We start from the raw sequence: 22,934 nt of genomic DNA, 5'->3' as shown, positions 1-22,934 counted from the left end.
TCCTGCTACATGGCACGCTGGAGCCATTTAAGAAATCCCTCAGCCTCGTGAGCTCCTGGGCAGAATTACTGCACTTGGTTAGGCTGAGTGGGGTTCACTGGCTGTAGTTTATGCAAGTGGGGTGGCGAATGAGTGACTGGAGAGGATGAACAGCAAGGGAGGACAGGCTTTCCATTACAGAAGATCTGGATTTATTTCCGTTCATTCATTGCAAGTCAGAATCCATTCTTTTCAGTTTTATTCTTCCATGCTGTGACACCTTTAAAATCCATGGTACATTTAACTTTTGATTTTCATTTAATACCTTTTAAAGTGATCTAATGCAGACAGATTACAGACAGTAAGGGTTACTGTCCTTTGGTGGAAATACCCTATTTAATAAAATATTGTAAGACAGATTGGCCACTCCATGCATTAAGAAAGATATCCGAAGTTTAGATGCTATGGCAGTAAACCTTTATAGGCCTATCAATTTTAGACAGAAATACTCTCCTGAAGTTTTCTAATCACTTTGTAAAGGTAGCTAGCTATCCTAGTTTTGAAATCAGACATAGTTGTTGTTGCAGTTTGTGGTATTTAATGTAGATCTATGTAAATTGCTAGGGGAGGGGGAGGAGAACAGTTTGATCTTAAAATATAATTTGGACTGTTCTCATGTTTTCTCGTAAAGGCTGTTTTGATCATTTGTTGCCACCTCCCAGTTTTCAAACATCTCAAATATCTCAAAAAGTTCTGATACTTTTAAAGATAAGGATCAAATTTTATGTATTTTTGTCTCTTAGTTCTCATGCCTTTGACATTCAGGTTTGCAAACTTCTTCCCCTATCAAAGGGCTTAACATCTTTCCTTTTTTATTTTTAAATGAAAATTGACATTCTTGTTTGATAATGTGACTCTAGGAGCCAAGGCTTTAAGAAAAATGCCAAATACCACAATACCTATGGGAATTTGCAACTTTATTATTAATAATGGGCGCCTCTCATTTCACTTCAAGTCTCCTGTGATTTTGATGTTTCATCTAAATCCACTCAGATTCTTGTGATCTTTAAAGGTGGGGAGACAGTGGAAAAGTGCTTCCTCGGGAGAAGATCTGATTACAAATTGTGGATCCAGTTTCCATTTTGAGCCTCTTTCAACTTCAAATATTTTCAGGCCTAAGGTTTGGTTGCCTGCAATCTTGTTTTTTCCCCACTCCTTTTTGCTTTGCTGGTAGAATGAAGAATTTGATTTAAGTTTATATGCCTGGAAAAATAAAGCATTTAATTTACATTTTACAAGGCAGTTATTGCAGGTTAATTAAATATCAATTGAGTGTTATAGGCCGTGTTAAGATTTATTAATAACCCAGCAGATAAATCTCCTTGGAATTCAATTAAATGAAAATCACATAAAAATATATGTGCAATTTTATTCATATAATACATAAAACTTGTGAATTATAGTGCAGTATTGTACAGTAAGTTGATTAATGGGAATTAATTGCTCAAATAGAGAAAAATCAATTTAAACTTCCTGTAGCAGACATAAGAAGCATGCCATACTTCTCCCATACCCTTGGAAGGCTCAGCTTGTGTCTGCACTTACACCACCGCGCTCCATTCCGTAAGATGCATCTTGGACATAAATGTGCTTCCTCTCCTTTCACCTGCTTTAGCTCAGCTTTTTAGGCTTAGAGAAAGAAACAACTCGCTATTGCTGAGTTAACTGTATGACTGAAGATTTTAGAGATGAAACCAGCAGCAGACTGATACGCTGGTGGATATCGCTGAGCCCCAAAGTGCACATGGCTTTGTTTCTTGTGTCACAGGCAAGATCTCTGTCCGTAAGGGAAAGGTTTGTGAGCATATCGAGAGGTTTGGGAGCGCTTGTACCAACAGATGTCAGAGACTTTTGCCTTTGATGCTTTTTCAAATCTCTCCTTAAACATTTGTAAGATAGTTAGCAATAGAAGCACTGCTAGCCGCGTTGTCTGCAAACTCAGGAGCACATGGGTGTGCTGGGCTTTTACTAGGATTAGTGAGCAGATCTAGGCCCATTTGGGGAAGCAAAGCTTCTGACATTGGAGATGAGGTTCAGGAGCTGTACTTGGGAAATATCTTTCCAATATTTGCAGAACGATTGAGGCCTGGCGTGCTGCCATCTGTTCCCTGCGCATCCTGTGTTAAATACTGTCAATATGAGATTATGTTCCAATTACAGTACCAGACTGACTGGTTTAACTCCTACCATGAATCTATTTTCCTTTATTACTATGTACTAACTATGTGACTGATGTACCAGACGCTAAAAGAGATGGTCTCTGCCCAGAGGGCTTTGTCTAAAAGAAACATGCCGGGAGAAGACAGAACGCAACAGAAACTGCAGATGAATGAGTAACTCTGTTGAGATTTTCTTTTTAATCTGGGGATTCTTTGCTTGTTTGTGTGTTTGGCTTGAGTTTTAATATTACTAAACTTGCTTCCTTCAGACATTGCACAAGAACAGAGACTTCCACAGAAACTCAAACAGGGTTAGGCTTGCGGCTCTTTGAAGTGTGTGTTGGGGGGGTGAATGCTCAGTGCACACATGGGAACACTGGAGGATGGAAACCGAAGGGAGAGCCGTGCTCCAGTTCAGATGACAACTCCAGCAGACGCCATGGCTCGTGCTGGGGAAGTTTAGCCGTGTTTAAAATATAGCAGGTGTCTTTCTGTCAGTGCACTCCTTGCTCATCCTCCCGCCTCCTCTGGTAGAGAATGCATGCATCTGTCTCCTCTGTGCTTCATCGCTGCTTCTCCCTGCAATAGTTGTCAGGGATATTAGCATTAAATACTTACTGCCTGGCTTAACTAAGGGGTAAGATAGGATTTAATTTGTATGGCTGAAATCCAATTATATAATGGAGCCCCTGGGGGAAGCAGTTATACCTGCTGAATCTCTTGGATGAGTAATTGTGCACAAAGGCTCCTCTCCAGAAGTAGAAACAGATCTGAAATATTTTTTTCCCCTTTTTTTTGCTGCTGCTGTTACATAATAGGGCTGAGACCCTGAAAAGAAAAGCCAATGACAACCCAGTGCAGTAGAAAGAATTAAAGCGTTGCCAGGAGAAAACAAGTTATAATCTGATAAAATCAAGGATCTAACAGGAAGTCTGCAGCAGCATCAGCTCGGAGGAGCCAAAATGCAGGGCAGCCAAAGGAAGCTTACTCATCTTTTTGGAAAACAGCACAGAGGCTTTGCTGTCTAACTTTTCCCCCCACTTCTACCATGAGCAGGGAAAGGGAATCCTCTACTTGCTTTTGTCAAAGCTTGGGAAGTGGGTAGGTATAAAAGAAGCTAAGCAGGCAACTAATTCAGATCCTTTTGAAAAATCCTGCACCTAAGTACCTTTAAAAATCTCTGCTCCTTATCCTGCATGTCATCTGCATCCTGATAAGCATCAAAATCATAGGTGATGATGAGCAGGACAGGTAGAAAAGCATGATGAGGTTCCCAGCAAGGTTTCTGACAGCAGGCAAGCTTGTAAAGCATTGATCTCTGGGACAGTGTCGGGCCTCGACAACTGTCCCACCTGATACCTTCAGCAGCTCCAAATCCCACAAAGGAATATAGCAAGGAATATAGCATCAGCTCTTCTACTTAGGCAAGTTTTCTCAAAGGTCAGAGTACCATATTTAATTCTATTTTTAAAAATAGAAAGCAAACTTTTATTCTTTTTTAATGAGTTCTGAGTGGAAAAATAATTTCCTCAGTCTCTCTGATGACACGACCGTGCGCAGACAAAGGATGACTGCCTGCAGCCAGCCGAGGGAAGGCCAGCGCTCCAAATGGCAGAGGCTGAGGACAGCCCCGGGTGGCCACCCCCCCACCCCCCCCACCCCCCCCCAGCCTCGCTGCCTGGGCAGGGCTTTCAAGTCTTCCCAAAAACAGCTACAGCAAAAGCGGTTGCGACACTTGAACTCAGGAGGGGACGGTACCTGTCTCACAGCCTTGCAGCTCCACCCAGTGGCTCTTTTTTGGCAAGATAAACCCAAGGTTTCGAAGCATTAAAACCTGTTGAGGTCAAGGTTACTGTACTGTGGGGATGCTCTGGCAATGCGCATGAGAAATTGGGTGTATAGTTCTTTCTCAAATTCTTAGCAAGCTGCCATCTACCATTTGACTAATGGCAAAAAACGGCAAAGAGAATTTTTAGTGAAATAGAAAACGCAGCAATCTTATTACTCGCTTTCTTAAAAACCTCCCAGCACAAATGGTAGGAGGAAAAAAAAAGTAGGGAACTGATGACTTACACACGTCACCTTCCCAAATTCTCTGTGAGCAGATTGCAATAGTTTCCCCAAAATTTATTTGTTATATTAAATTATTAATGAATTACCAGAGCAAATGATTTTTGATTTGTAAGTTCACTTTGCAAAGAATTCTCTTGTGAGTGTGAATTTTGGTGAAGTTAACTTGGCAAGTCACACTGTATTGCTTCGCTTTCCTTCCTGGGTAATTACTGTGACTAATGAGAAGCGAATTTTGATCATTTCTATCAAGGATGCCATGCTGAAACTTGCTTTTTCCAGGAGGATTAGGGAACTTGTAATTAAAATAAGCTTTTATTTGTGCATGTGTACACTTTTACTGTAGGAAAACTCGAGAGATGGGTGTGTATTCACAGAACACAGAAGTGTGATACCAACAGAATTAATTTTAGATTTGAACCAGTATTGTAAAAATATCCCGTTCCTCCAAGCTCAAGTGAAAACTGAAATCTCTATTGTGCTGGATGCAGGTTTACCAGTCTCTCTGTATGTCTTAAAAATAGAGGAGCTGATAAACTGATACAAACCACAGTTTTTGTTGTGAATCTTCTGGAAGCGCCTGCCCCATCTGTGTTAGGAAAAGATCACCTGTGACATACTGCTCCCAGATGGACTGTGTAGCGCTGGTGCCATGGAACGAGTGGAAATGACCTCCTGAAGTTCAGACGTTATTTAGCAGAAGCGCAGCCCCTAAGACCTTCACTAAAGTTGCTGTCTGTCAGTGTGGCAGCTGAACGTGGGCTTTAATTTGTTTTGCTTTGCTGCTAGAGTGCTGTGAGGTAAAAGAATTTGAGTTACAAACTATATGAATCCCACCTCTAAGCTTTTAGGCATCAGTTATCCATCCATATGAATAGAAAGTAAGTCAGCCTTATACACTGTTAGCACAAGAGATTGGAAGTTTCTTTTTACAGGGATAATATTTCAAAAGAGTTACAATATTCTACATGTTAAGAATAACAGGAAGCATCTTGAAAAAGGTGGCTTTGGAAAAGGGAATTCTTTATTCTTTTTATTAAACCCCAAAACAGAGCAAGAACTTGCTGGGCTTTCCTTGTCTTCACCAAAATTATCACCGAAGACCCCTTGAGTGTATGAGCCAGGTACAGCCATCCCACCAGCTGCCCAAGGCCACGGCAAGGGAGAGGTCCATTTGCCGAGTATGGAAAGAGATGGAGGCTTGTCAGCCTGTGGAACAAAACTGGTTAACTGTGTTTATCAAAAAGGTGTTTGCTGTGCACCATCTCTCATCTGACCCTGTCTCTCGTTCCCGCGAGTGATCCCTGTGCAGTGGTGGCACCACGGGAACGAGCGAGGCCAGCAAGCCCTGCATCTGTGTGCACAGACCTGCAAGAGGACGCTTTTAAATGCACCGTGGCGCATCAGATGTCACTTAAAATAGCCGAGTTGTTGGCATAGCAAGGGTATATACTTGCAGCCTGAGAGTTTTGCTCTTTCTCTGTCTCTGTACCAGGATTTCTCACTGTTTGCAAAATTTCTGCCAAAGATCTGTCCATGCTGTGAAGTTCAAATGAAACTTGCTGGTGTGATAAGCTCTCTCCTTACCCCAAACATGCTGCTTAGTTCTTCTTTTCATGAAGCTGGGGGGGTTCCAGGTTCCCTGCAGCTGCTTTCAACCACTGTGCGGTTCTGTGCTTGCTCTCTTTCCAGGTGAAAAGGGGGTTGTACCCAAAATGCCTGGAGGCCTTGTCTGTCTCATAGGAGAATGTGGTGACTATCATGTTCAGTGAAGGCAAGTTTAGGAAAGGCTGGGGCTTCCAGAAAGGGTACAAGATGACCTTGATTATCCTGTGCAACTGTATCATTAACCACATCTTCCAGTAAGGGATGCGTGAGCCTAGTTTTATTGAGGGGTCCGTAAAGGACAACAGCTGATGCCTGATCAGAAAACATTTTCTTGTTGGAGTGTCATCATAGGAATAATACACTTGTCCGGCGAGTAAGTCTGGTTTCAGCTGCAAGTTCCTTGCTGCAAGAACATGCATCCATGCAACGTTCCCTGGAGAAATAAGAGGGGAAGAGAAACAGGTATTCAGGAGGAGCTACATTTTCCTGTTTACTGTAGGAGTACATTGGATCTGCTGGCTTCAGTGCTGCGAAGTAGGGAAAGCACTCATCGTGTTACTCAGCTGTACTGTAGAGAGACTGAGTAGTTAATCCAGACCTCCAAGATCCTTTAAACCTTTGGTCTCCCCTTTGAGCTGGACAATTAATGTGCCTTGTGATACTGGTTCATGTGAAGCGAAAGGGCAGTGTTTTGTAGTGAGAGCAGGATGAATGGGAGGCAGTGCTCGAGGGTTTTATTCCTGGCTCTGCTGTGAGCCTTTGAAGAAGTCACTTGATTTATCTAGGCCTGATTCTTCTCTAACAGCATTTTCAAACTACTGTTATCTGCACTTTTGGAAAAAGACATATAAGTGTGCTGCACAGAAATAACTAAGCCCCTGCATGATTTAATGGTGCGTTATACTCCCCTGAAATGCATTCAACACCACAACAAACGCTTTTTATAGGTTTTGTGAGTAGTTTCTTGTGCTTGCTAAAATCAGTTATGTAGTACAGACTTTTTTGCAAGCAATTTTACAAGTGGTGTTAGTTTAACGTCTTCTAATGAAGAAGAAATTGAGTGTCTTTTCAAACCAAAAACATTTTAAAAATATTGTATGAATTTTTCTCTCTCCCCCCATATATCCCTCAAAATGTTTACCTAGAAGAAGAAAGATTAGATCTCTATCCTTCTTTCTGCTGACTTTTTTTTTTTTTTTCCATTTTCTAAACATTTTCCCTATGTTGAGGGGAAGAAAAAAAAATGAAAACCTTTCCCAGGAAAAACAGTAGAATGTAAAGAACTGTTTTAAAAATTCTTTTAGCCAGTCTAAGTTTTGTGGTGTGGTGGGTTGACTCTGGCTGGATGCCAGGTGCCCACCAAAGCCACTCTATCACTCCCCTCCTCACCTGGACAGGGGAGAGAAAATATAAAGAAAGGCTCTTGGGTCAAGATAAGGACAGGGAGAGATCACTCAACAATTACTGTCAAGGGGAAGACAGACCCAACTTGGGGAAATTAATTTATTACCAATCAAATCAAAGTAAGGTAATGAGAAAATAAAAACTAAATCTTAAAACACCTTCCCTCCACCCCTCTCTTCTTCCAGGGCTTAACTTCACTCCCAATTTTCTCTACCTCCTCCCCCCGGCAGCACAGGGGGACGGGGAATGGGGGCTGGGGTCAGTTCATCCCACGCTGTCTCTGCCGCTCCTTCCTCCTCAGGGGAGGACTCCTCACACTCTGCCCCTGCTCCAGGATGGGGTCCCTCCCAGGGCAGACAGTCCTCCATGAACTGCTCCAGTGTGAGTCCTTCCCACGGGCTGCAGTTCTTCACAAACTGCTCCAGCGTGGGTCCCTTCCATGCGGTGCAGTCCTTCAGGAGCAGACTGCTCCAGTGTGGATCCCCCGTGGGGTCACAAGCCCTGCCAGCAAACCTGCTCCAGCCTGGGCTCCTCTCTCTGTGGGTCCACAGGTCCTGCCAGAAGCCTGCTCCAGCGCGGGCTTCCCACGGGGTCACAGCCTCCTTTGGGCATCCCCTTGCTCTGGTGTGGGGTCCTCCACAGGCTGCAGGTGGATCTCTGCTCCACCGTGGACCTCCATGGACTGCAGGGGCACAGCCTGCCTCATCATGGTCTTCACCACGGGCTGCAGGGGAATCTCTGCTCCAGCACCTGAAGCACCTCCTCCCTCTCCTTCTTCACTGACTTTGGTGTCTTCAGGGCTGTTCCTCTCACATATTCTCACTCCCTCTCCAGCTGCAGTTGCGCAGGATTTTTTTTTTTCCCCCTTCTTAAATATGTTATCCCAGAGGCGCTACCACCATCACTGACAGGCTCGGCCTTGGCCAGTGCAGGTCTATCTTGGAGCTGGCTGGCGTTGGCTCTGTTGGACATGGGGGAAGCTTCTGGCAGCTTCTCACAGAAGCCACCCCTGTAGCCCCCCCTCCCCCAACCTTGCCATGCAAACCCAATACATGTGGTTATAAAAATACTTGTGCTCGTTCACCATACTCATCGCTCTGTCTTGGAAGATTATGGTTAAGCTGATGTGTAAAATGCCCTGTGACTAAAACAGCCTGGTAGCACCACATGCAAAGAGATCAGTCATTTACTCACCCACATATGTGTAATTACGCTCTGTGGTTTCAGGCTCTAGGTAGTTTAATACACCGTTCCTGGCTTTGGCAAGCAAATACATCTCTTGAAGAAATGTTGCCTTCTCCCCATACACTGCGTTTGGACGGATGATGCAGGTTGTGAGTTTACCACCGTTGTTCAGCTATAAAATCAGGGAGGGACGTTAGTGAGTGATGGATTCAGAGATAAAATCTTCCACAGTGATACTGGGTTTGCCAGATAAAACCACAACCTGGGAATATTTGGCTAGAGGAGTCAACCTTTGCAGAGGTGATCTGGACAGCTAGGGCCTGGTTTGGGTCCCTAAAAATGCAAGGAGATTGAATTGTTTTGTTTTTTTTCATAGCACACCTTGCACCCATGTGATGCTCACTGAGAGATATTGGATGGAGGGTGCTAGTGGCATTAACCACTTCTGCAGTTGTGATGTATAAATGAGTGTTTGCAACAACCAAACTCAGGTACCAGAGGAAGCCAGCTAAGCTGGCTGGCCTCAAACTGTAACCAGGAGAGAGAGATGCTCCAGGCAGTGATTTAGGACAGAAGTCTTATTTTTACATTCTGCTTCATCCTCTAGAAGAACTCATCTGTCTGCTGACTGTACTGGGAGTCTAAAAAGGCTAGCCAGCTAACTTAGGTAGGTGGCTGACTCTGGGCACACTAATTTTTTTTATTCTTAAATCACTCACGCATGTCTGAAAATTACACCTTTATGCAGTCTGAACCAGCCGAACCTGGTTTCCTATACCCTAATTTAACACAGCTCTTTCCAAAGTCGCACTCCTTCTGGTGGAGTTAAAGCACAGGCTCAAAGGGCAGCACCCTTTGATCTTGCCAGACTTTGGCAGCTTCCTGATGATGTGGGAAGATCAGGCTTTGGTAAGCTTAGGGCAACGTGGTTTATGCATCAGTCAAGGCAGCAGCTGGATACGCACTAAGATATGAGTTGCGGGGTCTTTCTAACCAGCTCTCTCCTTCCACCCATCCTATGCTGTAATACTAGGGGTGCTACCGTTGACTTTTGTACCTTTTTTCCGTTGGCTTCCAATACAAGTTTTTCTGCCATGGCCTTTGTCTTCCCATAAGGCAGCTCCACTTCCCCGCTGTATTTGGTGTCCTCATTTCCTCTGAAGTAGATTGAGAGAGATGGTGAGTGACCATGGGGTAGAGCACAGGGCTTGGAGACATTTGTCACAGTGTGATTTACTCTGCAATCCCTGCTCTCCAGGGACTTAGCACTGGCTGTGAGTTATATGAATCAGAGATCCTTGCTGCAGTTTGGGAGAAATAAGGCCTCAAGAAATAGCAGGTGATTCTGGGTGTTTATGGGCAGGTTTGCATGAGGGCAGTGGTTTGATTTCTGAGAGCTGGATTTGTTTTTGTCTAATAGTGTGATTGAAGCAAACAATATTCTGGCAGGCAAATTAGAAGTTACCTTTTTAGGCAACTCACAAGTGGCTGAACAAGGTAGAAAGAGTACAAGAAGATGGAGGGCAGGAAAATGAGAGCAATCCTACTTCATTTTTTCATTAGAGGTAGAGAAAAGCCTCTCATGAGCCATAAACTAAAAGGAGAAGCTGCTGCTTAATTTTCTCACAGAGTCGATTAGAGCTGGGAGACATTTGCTGGTAACGTGATAGAGCTGCTAGTGATCTCCTGGAAGACATGAAATCAGCGGGTTTGTGCTGGGATTATTCCTTCATCTCCCCTAGCAAATTATGCTTGAGGGGAAGAGCAAAGAAATGGACCCATGATTAAGAGCAAGCAAGGCTTGCAGCCATGCCGGGGACATTTGGTTGCCACTATGGAAGACAACCTGATCCTCAGCTTCCTAGCTTAGAGCTGCAAGGAGGAAAGCCTATGGGATCTAACATGTAACTGCCCTCACAGGCCCTGAAATAATTCCAAGGAGAAACAAGAAAGCAGCTCTGTTCCCCACAGGGCACTGGCATTTTGTCCCAGTGGTTCTAGATCAACATTAGTCCATTGCAGGATTTGGTTAAGCAGATTCAGTGGGCTCTTGAGGAGCTGTGGAGTGAAAAAAAACTTGTTTGAAACATTGGGAAGGACCATCCATGAAGACCATGTGTCCACTTGCTCCCCTGCTGCCATGACTAGCAAGGATAGGCTCTCTCTCCCTCTGGGTGCTGCAGGAGACTTTCTTCACATTTTAAAATTAATTTACTCCATATTTTGCTCTCCTAGAGAAATTCACCCTTGGCAGACACCAGACTGCCAGGCATGGGGTACCACCACACAGGGCAATGAAGATTTATCATGCTCCTTTTGCAGATGGGGCTTGGATGCACCTCTTGGAAGGGTTAAGTGGCCTCTGATGAGTTCATGCAGCACATGTGCAGCAGAGATCTTTTTGTCAAACACTGGGGCTCAGGAGAGCAAACTCTGACTCAGGCTCCATGTTTGACCTTAGGCAACTTGCTCATTCTTCTCTATGCTTGGATCTCCACGTGTAAAACGTGGGTAGTGCTGTTGCCTTTTTCTTGTCTGTTTGGCAATCTAGTATGCTGTGTGTCAGATATCCCAGCTGAGATCAGGGCCGCCTTGTGCTACAGCAACAGAAATAAGTTAGGAGCATCAGAAATACAGCCTCCCTGCGTACCCTGGGCTTTCATCACAAAACCCTCCTCCCCTCCCCGGTGTTTATGGGTGATGAGCAAGAGACAAACCAGAAAACAAACAAGACAAAAGATTGATTGTGCATGGTTTGTTGCAAGCCTGGGAGAGGCCCCAGACAATTAGGGGGGTTATCTAGAAGTTCTAGTTTTAATTGTTTTCTTTTTTTAATCCAAATTTATTTTTTGCCTTGCAAAGCTTTTTAAAAGCAGCAGCTTCACAAAGGGGCAAACCTGCCTGCTGTTCCTGGGCTGCAGCGCTCTGCTCGTGTTTGCCTTCCCCCACCCCTTTTGAAGCTTGGTAGTAACAAAGAGCTCAGCATAATGCTCTTGCTTTTCAAAACGATCACAGATAACTGAACGCTAATAAGACTGGAGCAGCATTGTCAGAAGGTATCTCAGCGGTGGCTGTCTCAGTGGGGTTGAGACTGACAGAGGCATTTTCTATTATTGTTGGATGCTGAGGTGTGAGCATTATCCCTGCACCCATCACGCTGTCCAGAGACTAATCATGCTTTGTCTGTGTCAATTCCCAAGCACGTAAAAGTGAGTTAAATAAAATTATACAAGGAATGATGGAGAAAGGGGACAGAGAAAAAGAAAAAGGAAGGCAGGCAGGCAGGATCATGGATTGTGAGGGAGAAGAGCAGAACAGATTGGGTGGGGACGGGGGAGATGAGAAGAGGAGGAAGGGGAAAGCCACATCACCTGTGCTTTCAGTCTGGAAAATGGAGCCGTATTACATTGCTTTCCAGTCTTCACTGGGCTCCCTATTGAGACAAGCGGTGTAATTTTTTACTGGGCGTCTGACCTTTCTCTCATTTTTACATTCTGTAATTCCCTTAGTTTAAAATCAAAATCATTGGAGAACAAGGACCACTCTCAGGCTCTCTCCCAGCATCATGGGAGAACCTGAGTGTGTTCTGCAAAACGAGTTAAAGGCTCTAGGTGGTGGTTTCATTTGCATTTGTGGTGGGGAAAGATTGGGAGTTGGTGGGCAGAGGATGTTGACGTGTAGCTCTATGAGCATCAGCCCAGATGGGGTTTTGCTTGCATCTGTTGGTGCCATCGTTACAAGCCAAAGGACTGTCCTCTCAGGCAAGATTCGGGGTAGATTTTTCAAGACATCTGCTCACATCTCTCAAGTCACAGGTCTAAAATACTAACAAGGATGTGCCTGTATCTACATTCATTTTTAGAAATGATTTAGATATGCTAATGCCACATTCCATAGCTTTTCAGTGACACAGAGCCTCTAGTGCTCATGGTCCCAAGTGGATTGAGGTTTGTTGCTCTCATGGATTTTTTTCACAAGCCAGACATTTATTCTACAGATGTGGGTGCTTAGACACTTTTCAGAACAACTGGGTTATGCCTTAGCTTACTTGTGAGTATGAAATTTAGGCTTGTAGGTCATTTTAAGTTATGTCTTAAGCAGCCTTTTCTAGCTGGGCTCCAATTTCTAGAGCCAAATGACTGAGGCCAGCTGTGTCTAGACTGGCTGCCTGTAGAGACAAAACTTGACTTTGAGCCAGTTCCCCTTGCACACAAGTTTCCATGGTTTGAGCAGTCTGTAGGGCTACAACCATGCTCGAAATCAGCAAGGAGCCTTGCAATGGTGCCTACCATACTGCAGCTATCTCGACTTCAAATTTAAGCTAAAACTTCAGCTCCTGGTCTTCAGAAATATCAGCCCAGTTCTCAAGGTGCAAGTACTGTTGCCCCATGAATACAAAAAGTATCCAGATGCTGAGTCCTGAGCAGGAGTGTCAACTGACTGTGAAAGCCAGTTCTGGATATCAAAGATCTATTTAGCAAAAAAACCCCTCCAAATCATAATTTTGACCACTGTCTTTCTATTGCTTCAAATCCCACCTTTGCCATAGGAGGTTTTCTGAAGCTCTGCTTCTTCTTCTGGGTCTGTGGGTCAGTCTCATAGGAGCCACATACAGAAGAGATGGGTTGAGCATAATGCCCAAAAGTGTAAAGTCCAGGAGTTAGTCCTGGTAAGCATATTGCCAGGAAAAAGGATTTTGAGGGATAGAAGGGTGCAATTTACAGGTCAGATCCAGGTCACAGAAGAGTGTAGCTACACATGAATACTGCAGGGCAACTTCACACCAAATCCATCTGTCCACTAAGACTATGTGGCCAACTAACTTTCTTCTGAGATAGTGCAAAAATAGTCTGTATACATTTGACCAGTTTGACAATAGGAGCTGAATACAGGCTTGCTAGCAATTCACTATGGAGCTGAAAAGAGGAGGGAAAGTGGGTTGGTAACAGTAGAGCATCACCTACCCGTTGGATTGACTCGGTGTGAGAGGAGAGCAAAAACACTGATCCAACAGCAGGATACAACTTTACTGTATCACAAACCTTAAGCATCTGAGATCTTATCTGAAACTGATTTTAGGACCCAGAGGAGCAGGGCTGTACATACAGGGGACAGCCTGCAGGTGCAGTTGGGTCGTACATCTCTCTACCAACTCTCTCAATCAGTGGTGTCCAGTACTGGTCAAGTTTAGGTTGGGAAGAGGTGCGGTTCCTGAAAGTGAAAAGCAGCAAAGAAGGATTTTCAAGAAAGAGAGGAGGAATTGACAGGAAGGGGAACACATCTTCTCCTTTGTAGCCACAGCAAAAATCTCCATCTGGTTGCAGCCTCACTGCTGTTTAACTGGAAATCCAGAGTGATGGAGATTTGCTTAGCCTTACCTGAACATGGGCTCACACGATGTATTGGGTCCTACTGCAGCAACGGAGCTTGTGTAGACAACATACGGGACGTTCAGGACACAGCAGGCCCTTAACACGTTCTCAGTACCTGTGGGGCAGGTTGGGAAGGACAAACGTTAACCACCTTGCCTTGATTCCTGTTGTGCAAATCAAAAGAGATTTCCAGGCTTAGGATTCTGACATGGAACAGATCCATGTTTTTCATGGCTGGAAAGATGTAAAGCCACAGGTCAAGGCTGCAGTTCCTCAGATATGTTTGCACAGGCATGGACGGTTTATAACATGAGAGTAGCAGTTATATCTATAGCTATAACGTGGCTTAACCTCTATGGCTATTGACAGCTGACTTAACTTGGACTTAATAGCTGCTAACAAAAAGGAAGCTGACAGCTTGGCAGAGCAAAACTCCATGTTTTCCATGTTTTTTGACTCATGGGCAGACTGTCAAATGGTGAATTGCAGCCTCCTGGCAAGAGGATTGATGTTTTAGTTGCATATATTGCTCTATAGAAGTTCTGCAGGATGACCGTAGGGTGAAAATCATTGCAACAGGCTCTTGGTAGCTGCAGAATTTTAAATTAAATAGTGGGGGCAGCTTACAAGTCCATATGAAATCCAAATGAATCTGAAGCATGGTTTGGTTTAAGAAAGGTTGTTCTGGCTGAACTTGTGGGTCAGTGTGTTTGGTTTTTGTTTGGTTGTTTTGGGGAATTTGGGGGTAGGTTTAAATGATTTATGACTCTTCCAGGGATGGTTTTTGCATTCATCGTGATTTTGGTTCAAGTTGATTCTATGAGAATCTCAATGACAACAGCATAACCATGGTTGCATACTGAGGGCCTTCATATCTGATAAGGCAGATCTTAAAGGAAGCCACTCATAGGGTTGGTTTCCAGAAATCTCCGTACTATTTATACCTGGCTAATCAGGCTCTGCCCTTGAGCTCTGCTGCAGATCTTGTGGGGGAAGGCTTGTGATTTCTCTGTTCTCTTCGTTGTTAAGGACATAATCTGAAATTGTCAAGGAAATCCTAAGCTTAGGATAATTTCGGAGGGCATGAATCAATATGAGGACCTGGTGGAAAAGAATGAATTTACTCCTCCACGAGCCTATCACAATATGTAAAGGTAACTGAGAACCCTTCTTGAGAAACATTGGAAACAGCTGAGTTAAAATCCATTCAGCTTAACAAAAAACAGATTAAAAAGTCTTCAAGTGACTAGATGGAAAAAATAATTCTTGTAGAAGAGGGCTCTTCAATCTAGTCAACAAGACTGTAACAGGATTTGGCAGCCAGTGGTTGAAACAGAAGAGAGAATTAAAGCAGAAGATAGATGTAAATTTTTGCCAGAAATGGTAATTAACCATAGCCACACTAATACTCCTCAGCATTGTTAATGGCTTGCTGAAAGACATGACAGATAGCCCATTAACTTGCAGTCCTTAATTCTAGGCAAAAAGTCTTTTGAAAAGGCATAGTCCAATTTAGCCACAAATTGCTGAGCTTAAGGCAGTAACTGGATGAATTTCTGTGGCCTGAGTTATACAGAGGAGCCAGCTAGAGGATTCTATAGTTGACCTGTCCTGACCCTATTTTTCTTCCCATGAAGTCTACAGCAGGTATCAAATACAGTTCATTTTTATGCTTTTACCTGCTATGATTTTAATAGAAAACTTTAGACTAATACCTCATTTCAAGACTTTGAGAAGTCCTTGTAAGGGCAGCAGCCTCATTTTAGGGAGATCTATGTGAAGCCATCCAAGGGAAGGCAGAAATGCAGAACAATTTGTCTCTGAAAATAAGGCTCCTGTTAAGACATCTCAAACTGTGCTCCTCAAAGAGGCCCTCAGTCACCAGTCACTTTGGAAAAAACTTTGCGTGCGTGGTTTTCTGGGAATGGCGCAAACATCTGCAAGAGTTGTGGTTTGCTGAATAGGGGAGTTGCCCAATGTTCGCTGTTATCTGTAAAAACCTCACTGCGCTGAAGTACCTTGCTCATAGCAAGCAGACAATGAAGAGGAAGATCTCACAAAGCCATTAAAAGGCAGCGGGAACCCTCAGGCTCTGAATATTCTCTGTACACATGCACAGTACAGGCTCTTAAAAGCATCTGGTTTTGAAAACAACTACAGCAATGAAAAGAAGGATGGAATTTAAATGTTGCCCTTGAATGTATCAGCAAATAGTAGAAGCCCTAAGCGGTAATCGAGTTTGAGAGAAATATATATTAAAAAAAATATAAAATTCCTTCCTTGTGGTTAACAACTATTTTAGTAGCTAACAGCCTGAGGTGCCATTGGAATTGCTAGTGTAATAGGGATTTCATTATTTTTATAGCCTGTGCTTATTTCCTAGATTTATGAACAAATGTTCTTGAAGCAGATCTTGCACCTAACAAGAAATCGGCTGTTGGTAATATGAAGGAAATGTTGCGGAGCTCTCAGTTATGCGTGGCTTGTAGACATGTAATAGTTGTGAACTCTGACTATGATTAAAATAACATCACTTCCTTAATAGCGCGGGTGCAGTTCAACTGGTACAGTCTTGCCCTGGTCTGTAGGGTAGATTTGAAATCCCTGGGAAAGCTATAAGCTGCCTAGAACAGGAGCTAACTTTTAACTGCTGTCCTTGTCACATACTAAACAGTTTCTTACCACTATGGGCATGTTCTGAATCACCTCATACTATCAAAGTTATACCCTTGACCACAATAACTAATAACTGGGTCCAGATTTGACTGTCTAAGATAAAGCTTTATCAGTGGAGAGGACCAGCATGGCCTGCCCTGAGCAAGGACAGAGGGGCAAAGGCAGAAACTTCCCCGCTGGAAAGGAAAGGTCCCGGGCACCTTTCTCATCTCGTAGCAGAGTGCTGTGTGTGAAATTCAGGGTACGCGGGAGCACTAAATCAGAGAGGATATGTTTGTCGTAGCATCTCTCATGACTACACTATGGCATGTAAATTTGAGGCTGTATTTAATAGCTTGTTTTAAAGACCTTACCCCCAACGTTGACAGCTCTCATTTCCCAAAAGGGCACAGTGTTTCTGTAGTCCACAATAGCTGCTGTGTGAATAACCACGTGAACTCCCCGCATGGCAGCAAGGAGCAGATCGTAGTCTCGAATGTCTCCTTTCATCACTGTCACATGAGTGGTAGCTGGAGAAAAATAACATAACCATAGATGCAGGGGGGGAAGAAATACAAATCGGCATCCCCACCTTCTTGCAGAATGAGGATCCTGCTTGGAAGGCTTTCTTCTCCGCAGGGCAAGCTGAAGCACACTCTAACTAATGACTACACCATTAGAATACATCACACCAGGGGAAAATACATCCCTATTTTTGAACCCCAAGAAGCCAGATTCTGCATCTGGTTTAATTCAACACAGCACTTTGCCAGTTTGCACCAGCTGTGGGTCAGAATAGCTGTGTCTGGCATTGCAAATCTCTAGCATGCATCCAAGGACAGCGCTGGGCAAGAATGGGAGACTGTTGGCCCAGAGCGGCAGCTGGTTACAGGACTTGCTCTAGTACGTGTGAATGAGTGAAGCTGTGCCGGACAATTTCCTTAAGACAGAAGATTTTTAGAGCTTACTGGGAATAACACCAGATGAGTTCAAGGGACATTGCACAGAGCTTTATTTAAATTGCAAATGCTATAGATGGGGAGGGAAAGTAATGTAACAGGGTAAAAAGTTTCATAGGAAATTCTTCCCTTTAAGCCATTCAGAAGTTTGGGTTTTTTTCCCCTCCCCTATCTCCTTTTCCCCCCTCCTTCTCCCTCAAAATAGCTGTACCATACATGGCTACTGTTGGTATCTACTGCTAATTTTCTTGCTGTGTTGTAACATTTAAGTGGGATTTTTCCCTTTTTTTCCTTTTCTGTAGTTGGGAATAGGCTGGCAAGAAGCTGGGGTTAGGAAGCTGTACTCCTTGGGGCTTTTGTAATGAGCCAGACAGTAGTAGCAGTCGCAGGCCTGCTTTGGGAAGGAGATGTCTCCTCTGCCCTGTGCTGGTGGCTTCCTGGAGAGCCCCATGCAGCCAGGCACCAGGGCAGTGATTTCTGAAGGATCACACACATGAGCAGCTCAGGGAAGAGTCTGTGACTCCAGCTGTGGAAGCACTATGACAGGGAAACCCTCAGTGAACAAGTACCAGGCAAAGGGGATAACAGAACAGGGCTACACCTTATGAACTCAAAGGAGAGACAAAATTGAAGATGGTAGGTCAGCAGGCTGAGCATTTGCTAAGTATGGCATGTAGGAAGAGGCAGCAGTTTTACAAAAGGGTCAAGCTGATTTCTTAATTAGCATAACCAAGATTTGGTGGACTAGCTCATAGGAGTTTTAATATTAAAGCACAGAGTTGATTCAGCAAATAATAGAGCAGAAAAAGAAAGAAGGCATTGCCCACGTAGCAGAGGTAACACACTTGCCTGGCGGACCAGAGCGCAGAGGAAGATGCTCCTGCTGGAAGCCTTTGCCAGGGCTGAAAGGTGGAGCAGGGCATCAGCAGCGCCACGGTGGGGGGATTTTGCTGCTACTTAGCGTTGAGGGAAAGCCCACAACCAGCCAGGTTGAAGTGTTAAATAGTCTCTTCTCATCACAGCTGGTGCATTTAAGACCAGCAAGAGAATGAGAGCTCAGCCAAAACCAGGGAGGATACAAGACAACCAGGAGAAATTTTCAAATTGATAAGGACTGGTGAGTTTTATCCAGGGCTACTAAAGAGGTGATGGATGTCACTGCAGCTTTATTGCATTACCAGCTACTTTGGAGAACTTTTGGAGGAGGCACTGGAAGACTGCAGTAGAGCAAATGAAACACCTGTCCTTGGAAAGGAGGTAAAGAGCCAGGAAATTACAGAACAGCTTGATCTCAACCCCAGGAAATTCAGGAACACACACTTAAACAACATGTGTGTGAGCACCTGTGTGATAATAAGAAGAATAGAAGCAGCTGACATGGATTTGTCAAGAACAAATCAAGTCAGATAAATCTCCTTTGTTCTTATGACAAGTTAACAGGCTGTACGGATATTGTGGAACAGGTCGATGTCATCTATCTTGATTTTAGAAGGGCTTTGGAAACTCTGTGTCATTCTCACAAGCGAGTCAGTAAAACATGGTCGAAGTAAGGCACATTACGGTGAGCACAAAGCCGGCTGAATTACAGCTCCCAGGGAACTGCCAGCTGTGGTAGGTGGCTGCCCTGGGGCTCTCCAGGGCTTATTGCTGTATTTGAGTCTTTTTTTATTGTTTTCATCAAGAATCTGGCAGATTTGTTCATTAAATCGGCAGATAACATCAGACTGGGAGGGACTTGAAATACACTGGAGGATTAGAGTACAAGCTGAATGTAACTAATAGCATCTGAAAAAAGAAAAAAAAAGAGGTGAAATTTGATAGGGACAAAGAGAAGATAGTGGGTTTAGTAGGGAAGAGGCAGCGGGTCTTCATGAAAGGATTAAGCTGGGCCAGGGCAGCTCAGGGGCTATCGCCTGCCAGCAGGGTCTTGCAACTGTGAAAAAGGCATAATTGTACTGACAGGTACAAATAGGAGAATCGTTTGCAGGACAGAAGAAATAAATCCATCAGCTTTACTCAGCACTGGGAAGGCCAGAGCTGGCCTCTCTGTCCTGCCCTCGGTGGCCCTCTTCCAGAAGAGAGCAACGCCAATGCCCAGAGATACAGAAAGCGTGAGCTGTGGAAAAGGACCAGTGCACGAGAGCCATTTTAGCCTAATGGGGAAAACAGCATGGAATGGAAGGAGGTGGTTTTCCAACTATGAAGATTGTTGTAAAAAAATAGCGGTATTAACCTATTCTACCTGTAAGGTTAGATGAGAACTCAAGGACTTAAACTGCAGATTAGACTGTACCAGCAGTAATGGCCTGGTGGTGCAGAAATTGGCTGCCCGAGGTGGCTTGGGACAGGACAGAAAAACATCTGTCGGGAGGGCTGAGCTGATTCTGCCTCGGGGCAGAGGGACGGGGGGTTGGGATGGCCCCTCAAAGCTGCTGCTGCCTCATTTTGCTGTGATTTGCTGTGGTGTTAGGCCACAGACCTCTCCTGGAGCACGGATTGTGGCAGCTCCTTAAGGTCTGAACAGTTTTTTCTTCAATTGTGGGTGCCTTTAAGGCAGTTGGCCTGGCGAAACCAGTCTGGTGAGTTCATCTGCCAAGGGAGGATTTCTGATGGTGATATTTCCCTGGGAGTCTTTTAACTTGCTTTAAGTGTATCTCCTTTTTACTGATATCTCCTAACAGATAGGATCTCCCTTATAATTTTTTTCCTCTCTCGTTCAAAGTGGGCTGAGGGTTTGGGCAGTTGGAGAGAGGGAGTCCCAGCCCACCAGTAACTGTGCAGAGCACCATGAGCTGCATTGGCTTGTTTGGGGTGGGTGTTCTCGAATCCAGCAAAACAGGTTGCTTTTCCCCAACACATCTCCCTGTAACCAACCCTGGTGAAGCATCAGAAGGCAGCTCTCAGAATATGATCAGATGGATTAATTTAATATCTTTGAGCATGTTTACTGAGACTCATCTCTTCCTTTTTTATGCACAGCACGGTAAGGCTACTATAGATTTCTCTCGATTATTTCAGTAATTTGTTTCACGATACCTGCAGCAGATGCTGAGCTTGATTCTACTGTTGTCAGAGTTTTTTGGTTATTTTTCTCAGAATTGGTAACTGGTTGGAGCAGCTCAGGAGCCTGGTTTTTTGTCCTTTTGCTGTTAGTCAGACTGGTTGAGCAGAAGCAACTGGGTTAGCCAAGTTCCCATGTCAGGTACTCGGTGTGCATGCGGCTCCTTCCAGCTGATCCCTGAGTGGGGACTTAGATCCTTCCTGTGATCTATCTCCTGGAGTTACACACTAGCCAAGGCTCACGCAGAGTAAGGCCTCCCTTTGCGAACAGATAGGTAGTTGCACCTAAATGGGTAGTTGTTCCCATCATAGGAAGGTTAAAAAAACCCCAAAAGTCCCTAACCACATCCTCTTCTAACAGTTTGAATTGTCACGTGAGGCAATGACTCGGGGGGGGGGGGGTCTCCGTAAGCCCAGAGGCAAATTCAGAGAAAGCACAAGTGGGCAAAGGCAGCCAATTCTGGAGGAGGCAGTTGCCCAGGAGGCGCCGGGGCTTGCAGGGAGGGGGCCCGGGCAGCTGCCGCTGCCTGAGATTAGCCAGCTCGACCGCCTTGAACTGTAAGGAAACTTATGAGGAAGCGAGGCGAGTGGCAAACAACAACAGATTTAATTTACGCTCTTAAGCACGGGAGAATTCTCTCTCTGCCTTGCTCCCCTGTCGCACAGCCTGCTGCAGCCAGCCCGTCCTCAGAGCGCCCTGGCTCAGCTGAGGGAAGCTGTGATCCCTGTATCTGTACTGACGCAAAACTCCTGCAGGAATAGGAGGGCTGTTCCTGCAGGAGGAGTCTGCCGTATCCAGCTACTGCCTCGCACTACTCCATACACACTATGGATCTTTTTGCTTTGATTTAGTCCTATGCTGAAAAACCTCTCTGAACTGGAAGTTATTCTTCATGCAGTCTGTTTAATCCCGGTTCCCACCCCGTGTCTGTAACTGCGGCACCTCCAACGTAATACCAGCTGCCTTGAAAGGGACGCTTATGGCCGCTATATATAAGATGATGCCTTTAACTTACCTGTGGTGAATTTTTCTACTTCTTCTCTTGCTACTGAATCAAAAACTCTGACTTCTTTGATATAGTCTTGTTGAGACAGGAGCTCTACAATCTTCTCCCCAATAAAACCACATCCTCCTGTCACCAGGTAGACCCGGGCGCTACCCATTTCTGAAGATGTGTTTGTGATCGAGCAGTAGAGAGAATGTTGCTGCCAAGATCCTAGCGTGCACTGTTAATCTCTCAGCTAATACGTTTTCTGAACCAAGTCTATAGTTCAACTGTTATCTAATGTTACTGGCTGAACATTAACTGCATTCAGTTACATACAAACCGGCCTTTCATCGGCAGTCACGGAAGTGACACCGACGCTATGTACATGCATGGGGGTGGGGTCTAGTAGTAAAAGCTCTACCACATCCTCTGGCAAAGTGTTGCAATGGTTAATTATCTATCATCATCACTAGAAGAGTGCAGTGTTGGTTTTTTTATCTGCCAAACAGTCATTAATGCATTTTTTCCTTGCTAGGCTGTAAAGGACGTGTGCTATCCAGTTTGTCACGTGGATTAAAAAAAGAAAAGGGATTGGCTTTGTCTAAGGGTGCTTGATTCTGCTCTGAGTGGGGTGGGGGGAAGACCTGCCCTCTGGCATGGCTGGTTCTCTCTCCCTCTCTCATAAAAGAGAGAACTAAGTTGGGCCTGATCAGCTACCGGTCTGTCTTTGAAGCCTAGCAAATTATTTCCTTAAGTCTGGAGCAGTCAAATATTTTCCAAGCCATCTTTGAACCAACTTGTCACCATTTTTTTGTGAACTGTAGACACAGTGTCTTAGAAGAGGAAGCCATGATAAATAGGGTAATGTAATTTCCCTCTTACTTTTTCTTTTTTCTTGTTGCTTGGGAAGCTTAGGAATAGTTTGTTCCCCTACCAAGATCACTGTTTCCCTGTCCCCAGTGTCCTGTCCCAGTGAGGAGGAGTTACGGGTGCTGACTCAGGCTGCATGGGGGTGGGGTGCCCCAGCAGCCCTTCCCTGGGTGCCTACAACCCGCTGAAATGCAGAGAGCAATACTGTCAGAGCCATTCTTACCGCAGTGTTAACATTTATCTGGCTTTAAAAAGTAAGCTGTATAGCAGCTTGCGGCTGAGCATGTGGTTAATGAAGAGTTAAGACAGTGTATTCAAAGAGTAACTGTGTTTTGTTTGTATGTGTGTGTGTATATATATATATTTTAATCAGCTCCTGCTAGAAGTTCAATCTGTTCAACTCTACCATTGATTTTTGCTTGTGCTCTGTAAGCGTTAGGAAAAGTGCCGTTTCCCCTTGCTGTGATTACAATCAGTGGCCATAATGGCCCAGAGACCAACAGGGGCCTGATGCTAATTTGGTGCTTGGCAGGGCAGCGCAGCCACAAACGTCCCGAGAAATTA

At 44.5% G+C, this 22,934-nt stretch overlaps 1 protein-coding gene and 1 long non-coding RNA gene across 8 annotated transcripts in view; one reads left to right on the top strand and one right to left on the bottom strand.

Moving 5' to 3' along the window:
* LOC148056293 (uncharacterized) overlaps positions 1 to 22,934 on the top strand; it is an 88,023-nt gene that overhangs the window by 46,207 nt on the left and 18,882 nt on the right. The gene's annotated exons all lie outside the window — the stretch shown is intronic.
* LOC104016146 (3 beta-hydroxysteroid dehydrogenase type 7) lies at positions 1,263 to 21,782 on the bottom strand. Of its 7 annotated transcripts, none has more exons than XR_015703541.1 (9): positions 21,528 to 21,782; positions 16,867 to 17,022; positions 13,844 to 13,952; positions 9,523 to 9,622; positions 8,475 to 8,637; positions 5,856 to 6,309; positions 3,957 to 5,061; positions 2,907 to 3,659; positions 1,263 to 2,777 (listed from the first exon to the last, which is right to left on the bottom strand). XR_015703541.1 is itself a non-coding variant. In XM_087752168.1 (7 exons), the coding sequence occupies exons 1-6, from the start codon at positions 21,673 to 21,675 to the stop codon at positions 5,870 to 5,872; spliced, it is 1,116 nt and encodes a 371-aa protein (XP_087608294.1). In that variant the 5' UTR covers positions 21,676 to 21,782; the 3' UTR covers positions 1,267 to 2,777; positions 5,856 to 5,869. The 7 variants fall into 7 exon arrangements, 4 of the variants coding, with proteins under 4 accessions (XP_087608294.1, XP_087608293.1, XP_009467248.1 ...); XR_015703542.1 differs by having other exon boundaries at positions 1,264 to 2,777; positions 3,367 to 3,659; XR_015703543.1 differs by lacking the exon at positions 2,907 to 3,659 and having other exon boundaries at positions 1,267 to 2,777; positions 4,817 to 5,061.

Source organism: Nipponia nippon, unplaced genomic scaffold (genome assembly GCF_047370975.1).
Source record: "Nipponia nippon isolate SJK-2023a ecotype South Korea unplaced genomic scaffold, ASM4737097v1 scaffold_15, whole genome shotgun sequence".
Taxonomy (NCBI): domain Eukaryota; kingdom Metazoa; phylum Chordata; class Aves; order Pelecaniformes; family Threskiornithidae; genus Nipponia; species Nipponia nippon.
This window is presented reverse-complemented; position numbering and strand designations above follow the sequence as displayed.

Excerpts from the sequence above, each read along its gene's own strand:
- LOC104016146 (XM_087752168.1), bottom strand. The coding sequence starts at position 21,675 with ATGGGTAGCGCCCGGGTCTACCTGGTGACAGGAGGATGTGGTTTTATT. Across the intron at positions 17,023-21,527 it reads AGTAGAAAAATTCACCACAG|CTACCACTCATGTGACAGTG; the intron begins GTAAGTTAAAGG and ends ATTTTTCTCCAG. Across the intron at positions 6,310-8,474 it reads GCGTAATTACACATATGTGG|GGAACGTTGCATGGATGCAT; the intron begins GTGAGTAAATGA and ends TTATTTCTCCAG.